This window comes from Aplidium turbinatum, chromosome 12 (assembly GCF_918807975.1).
Source record: "Aplidium turbinatum chromosome 12, kaAplTurb1.1, whole genome shotgun sequence".
NCBI lineage: Eukaryota > Metazoa > Chordata > Ascidiacea > Aplousobranchia > Polyclinidae > Aplidium > Aplidium turbinatum.
The window spans coordinates 24,449,452-24,455,630 of record NC_137483.1 but is presented as its reverse complement, the minus strand read 5'-3'; the positions used below and the strand labels follow the sequence as shown (position 1 = coordinate 24,455,630).

The 6,179-nt window shown below is 38.1% G+C and overlaps 1 protein-coding gene across 1 annotated transcript in view; it reads left to right on the top strand.

Moving 5' to 3' along the window:
* Window positions 1–3,464: 3,464 nt before the first annotated feature.
* Window positions 3,465–6,179, top strand: part of LOC145780708 (uncharacterized) — a 105,426-nt gene continuing 102,711 nt past the window's right edge. The window contains exons 1-2 of the mRNA XM_082592328.1: window positions 3,465–3,468; window positions 3,746–3,862. Of these exons, the coding sequence (XP_082448454.1) occupies window positions 3,465–3,468; window positions 3,746–3,862 (121 nt within the window). The remainder of the gene's footprint in view (window positions 3,469–3,745; window positions 3,863–6,179) is intronic.

The window sequence follows — 6,179 nt, the reverse complement described above, 5'->3', positions numbered from 1 at the left end:
TTAATGAAGTTCAAATTCAATAAAATTTTGGCTATGACGTTTTTTGGTGAATGGGAACAAAACTACTAAGGGTCAAGTTGAATTTCCAATTTTTCAAAAATAAAGGGGCAACTGATGCACTCTACCCAATGTATGACTGTAGCATTAGTCCCAGTGTAAAAAATTTACATTTTGACTTGGCTTATACAGGGTATGGGATGGACTGGAAAACGTTCTTTCCATCTTCCAACCTAAGATTTTCTTCCATTCCTTCACAGAAATCTTCCATTTCATCTCAAAAAGTATCTTCCTTTAAATTTTGTAGCTAAATTTCAGCTATAACTTTTACAGCAATATTTTTCTGAGGATTCTGTACCATTTGGTGTTAGAAGTTAGCTTACAAGAATCCAGGGCTGTGGAGTCAGGCAAAAAATATACGACTTCAACTTCTCGGATTATAACTGGCCGACTCCGGACATGCCAAAATTGCGCCGAATGTTGCTTGAGTGACTGACTGGCCTTCATATTAAAATTACTACCTTCCTATAATCGAGCAATATTATATACTTGCTCATCGTTTCAGTGGTAATAATTGGATTGCCCATTGACTTTCTCAAGTGATATTTTCAGCCACGTAAACCAGCTGAACTAGGCTGCTTTATGGAAGGATAAAATCTTTTATGCATTTTTGACATTAACTTGTTTATAAAAGAGAAAGACTTGGTTTTTCAGGCTGTTTGTCAAATGAAGTTTCTGGATCGAATCTTTCGTAGGCTACCTGATAGCATCTGTTTCCGAGTTAGATAGGAAGGCCTATATTCTTTCACGCAATTACAGTCAAGCATTTAACTTGATTTTGAGGTATCAACTGTAGATGTGCGAATATAAACAATATTTGTTATGCGGATGACACCGTACTAATTGCCGCTATCCCTACAGAAGAAAAACTCCAACAACTAGTTACATCAATTTAAGAAGAAAGTGTCCTCTGGCCTGACAATCAATTACTAAAAAGATGAAAAGCATGAAAATAAACTCTGTTCTAATTTGCAATATATTGATTTTAAATAAACCAATTAAATAAGTCAACTCTTTTAAATACCTTGGATTGTTCATTACGAATGATGGCAAATGCAAAATAGTTCTTAACCAGGGTTCGACAAAGCTGCTTCAGGGGTTCGGCACGGACGTCCTCTGAAACATTAACACACGGCCTACTAAATGGTATATCAGCAAATATTTTTGGAAAATAATGTCCAGCCGAAACTTGATTGCGGCTTACGTGATGGTAAATAAACATCTGTGTGTTTGACGCGTGATGTAATGATGCCATCTGCAATTCTGCATGTAACACAGAATACAAAAATATATTTTTACGTAACATTGTAAAAACAATCGATAAGAAAAACTTCATTTTTTTAAAACATGAATTTCCTCACATTTGCTGTTTGCATGGAACGGCAAAAGCTTAGTTTGAGGAAATTTAGTTCTATTTTCAAATTTTTTCAACAACAGCAGATAGAAACAGTCCATACATGGATGACATTATCGAGATTCAAGAAAGCGAGATGCTAAAAAAGAAACTTCAACACAACAAATCTTCAACCGTTTTGGTGCCAACAAATCGAAAGTTATCCTCTTATTACAAAGGTTGCCCTTAAAGTTCTCATGCCATTCGTAACCACTTATTTACGCAAGCAGCCGAGCATGCGTTTTCTATTCTGGTAGATGTTAAAGCAAAAAAACGAAACCGGCTTGTACGCAAAAAATGACATGAGAATTGCTGCTGAGAGGAGGCCTCGAATTTCACTGTTGGTCACAGAAAAATAACAACAGAAGTCTCATTGATACAGTAATGTATTACTATTAAATAGGGTAGATTTTTGTTTTTGTGATTCAGCGAAAATTTTGGGTTCAACGAAAGCTTGCAGAATAACGTGAGGGTTTGGCAGGTTAGTAGGCTAAAGGTAAAGAACCACTGGCTTAAGCGAAACAAGCTTCCCAAAATACTGCAAATATTCTTTGAAACAGAAATTTACAATTCACATACGTGTAAAGAAGTGTGTATTAGCATCTAGAATGTTTTTCCTATTTTTTTGTATGGATGTGAAAACTGGACATTGAATAAAGAAATGCAAAAGCATTTAAACTCTGCTGAACTGTTGTTTATTTGAAGAATGCAACGAATGTCATACCTCAGCCACAAAACAAATGAAGTCATAATAACTCAACCAAAATTCTCTTGAAGAACATCATCAAGCGACAGGCAAGCATGTTTTGCCATGTCAAGAGGAAGGAAAAGTTAGAACACACTGTTTTTCATCGAAAGATCAAAGGAAAACAAGCTCGTGGAAAACAGCATCTCACTTTCCTCAATAACCTTAAAGTCCACCCTCACGTTACAACCGCAACAATTTTCATTACAGTCAAATAGGCTACTAGGATAAATGGAAAGAACTATGAATGAACGCCTAAGCTTGGAACAGACATGGTACAGAATAAGAAGATGCTATGTGGTCTACTCCTCTTTAAAATGACTTCTTGACAATATAGCCCAACAACTGCTTGCATCAACTCTTCACATATGATCTCATACTCCAAAATTAAGATAACTATAGTGTGAAAGATGTGTTGCAATAATAACCTATTGTTGAGCAAAGTATGGTTAATTTGATATAGGATAATATTGATGAAAATGGTTTAAGTTGTGAGCAGAGGTTAGCATCCACCACCTTAAAAGTAGAGCACCACTCGCTGCCGCTCCTCGGGCTAAAGTAGTCCGCTTACCGCTACTTCTCCCGCTACTTTTATTCTAACTTAAACTGACACAGAAAGCACTTTGTGATTTCAAAATGACCTCGAAAACGAATGATATCATTTGTTTACACTGCTATTTTAACGCCGTTATAGAAACCACTTTCTAGGTGAAATTTATTGTTATGCATCTTTCAAACATACGAGCATTTCAAAATGCGAGTCGCTCAGTCCTGTCCGATTCGGCTTCAGCATGTCTTTTCCAAAGCAGTAAAACCTCTCCACCACAGCCCTGGAAGGAATGTGATGTTGTATTAAATAAAGAGACAAATCGACACTAGTAAAGCTCAACGACTTGCTTCTGTCTGAAAAATAGGCCTCCACATTTTACTTTTTTTTCTGCACCGACACACAAAAATTCATCCTTGGAGTTGTGACTGGTGTTGGTGTCACTCTTGTCGGTATCAACGTGGCTTGATGTTTCCGGTAATAGTAGAATAATTTCTGCTTTGATGTTTTCATGCATTTTTTTCCATAAAAATTCTTTAAATCGAGTTATTTTTTTCACTTTATATAGGAAATCAGAAGTACAACTGAAAAAATGTAGTGCCTCTCCACTACATTGAAAATAAGTAGCGTCCCTACTCCAACAAAAATGTAGTGGCACTACTACTACCAAAACAGTAGCGGTGCTACAAAAGTAGTGCGCTACTGCCCTCCTCTAGTTAAAAATGAGTAAAACAATATTTATCAAGCATTTGAAATGGACCTGACCGAACTTTTACAAGCATTGAATGTTATTGAGTACAAACTATTTCAATAAAAAGTTATTATTGTGATGTTAATCACACTATTAACTTCAATATTATTTTAGGAATACTTTTATCTAGGCTATTAGTGTTGTTATTGACATAATTCATGGAATTTATTTAAACGTGGTTGGTTGTGAATGAGATAACTACCATGTAGTTTAGGACCATAGCAGTATAAACAAGGCACTGTTTTGAATCAGGTCAACCTCTCTGTGAAGACTTTCTTATGCTGGATGTTTGTGAAGCCTACAGCCGCTGGGGATGGTGCCACCTAAGTGAAGCCCAGTTGTCTTGCAGGCTCACGTGTCGAGCATGTGGTATGTTGTTAGAAAAATAAGTAAAACACATGCAGTTTGTACATTGACCTTTTTTGGCGTTTTGAGCTCCAAATGACAAATTGTAAGTGGGCTAATTTAGATTTTCTGCAATTATAACATTCTCAGCAAAAGCTTTAAGCAATGAATAACACTGAAGAATGAAGATAGCAGCCAGTCATTAGTTTCATCATCCAAGACACGCAGACCTTCCACTTTGTTAGGTGGCTTGAAGATGGTACAGTCATTGATAATGTGGTCCGTTCCTCAGCACAACATTCACAAGCAGAGAAAGAAGCGATTCCCCATTGGTGCATGGTTGAACGGAAAAGCCCGCGGCGTAGTGTCAGGACGGGTGCCGTCATCGGGGATGAACGAATATAGTCTGTTGCTCAGCGGGTTAGATGCCACACCCGATCCCGGCGATCACTGTGTGCAGGGCGCTGTTTATGGCAGTGTATTGAGCCTGCCAAGCGCTTGAGCAGCAGCTCGCGATGAGAGTTTCTTGCGCATTCACACTACATGGTGGCGGTATGTGAGCGACAGGGTTGAGAAAAACCCGGGTTTTTTGGGTTTTATTTAAAAAAGATGCAAAAAAGGTAGATTCATGCTTATTTCACCTCAAATACTACTTTTTACCAATGAAGTGCCTCTCACTCACAGTACATGCTGGCATAACTCAAAAAAAATAATGCACTAGGGCTGTTTAACTATGAGGCCTTCTTGCATAAATGAGTTTGAGTGTAGTACAAAGTGGCATTACTTGATTTTTGTGTACAGAAATATCCACTGTGTTTTCAATTTATCCTTGGAAATTTCCTTCACAATCACATCCTTAAGTCCTAATTTGAAGTTTGTTTTAAGTACCTTGTAGTACTTTGGTTCACTTTTTCAATTTTCTGATAAAAATTGGACAAATATGATGCTCTGGTTTTTTTATGCGTTTTTTTAAGTGGGTTTTTTGAAAAAAACCCACCCGGTTTTTTTAGGTTGGGTAAAATACCGACAACCATGGTGAGCGATCTGTCTAATGCAAGGGCGGTCCAAACTTTTTCCTAGGCGTGCCAGCTACTGATAATCTTGTGATATTGTAGCTTATATATGATATTAGGTTGGATATGAAAAGTTAGCTTGTACTTGTAGGCTACTCTGCAAGTTATCTGCTTTTCTATCAGAAATTTCAACATCAAGAAACTTTGTAAAGCACAGCCATGATAATGTGAACGATGAAACTGACGTCTTCATTTCTGTACCCATGTGAAGTCTGGTTCGAAATTAGTGATAAACAAGTGTAAAATATCACGTAGGTGGAAGTCGTTCAGCCTTTGATCTCAAGCGATTCTTCTTCAAGTTCATAACCGAAAACGTTTGCTCACACGACAATTTTGAACCGCTCAAGCTCAACATTTTTGCAAACTTGTATTTCTGGAAATTTATTTTTATCCAGCTGCTGATAAAAAGGCAGGCGGGAACGATGTTACTGTCTACTCCAGCCTCGCGGTAGACATCAGCTGGAGCCTCATCAGGGTCCAAGCAAAAAGAAGTGAATAGCAATGAGTTCTTTACGTTTGAGGCGAAATCTCGAGAGCGATCGTTGAATTTGCTTGCTCTCAGGCGATAATAGTTGATTTCGCAATTATGACGCAAATATGATACTAACTTTTCTCGCCTTGCTTTTGTCTTTGAGAAAATAGATCTTCACTCTTCATTAAGATAAAATGTGTTTAATAAAATGCAAGTTGAATTAGTATGATTTCTGTGTATCTGCAGTCCAAAAGTAACAAATTGTGCAACAACAGGAACGGGCTATACAAAAACGTTTTGCGGGCCAAGGCCAGACTTTGGATGCTGAAAAAAGTTGGAGCCAAGACTGATTCCTGACAAGTTCCATTATTATATGTCGGTCTGGAAGCAGGCGAAGCAGCTTGCAAATAAGGCCGCGGTTTCATACGGTGTCGTAAGCAGCTGTAAAATCTAAAAGGACAGTGCCGGCCTTCTTTTTTGCCTGAAAGCAATCCTTGATGTCTTTCATTAAGAGTGTGACCTGATCTACGATGGATTTTCCGCGCCGGAACTAAGCTTGCTTCTTTGGGAGTCCTGAGTGAGTCAATGATTGGATTGACGCGGGTATGGATCTGCCTTTCGAGGATTTTCAAAGGAACACAGAGGAAGGATATCGGACGGGTGTTCCGTGGGTCCTTTGGTGGTTTGTGTGAGGCTTAGAGATCGCTACTACTAAAGCTCTTCTCCAGATTTTTGTGATGATTGTGATGTGTAAGCAGGAAGAATTGAATTTACCTAACCAGCACTTGAGGGCAAG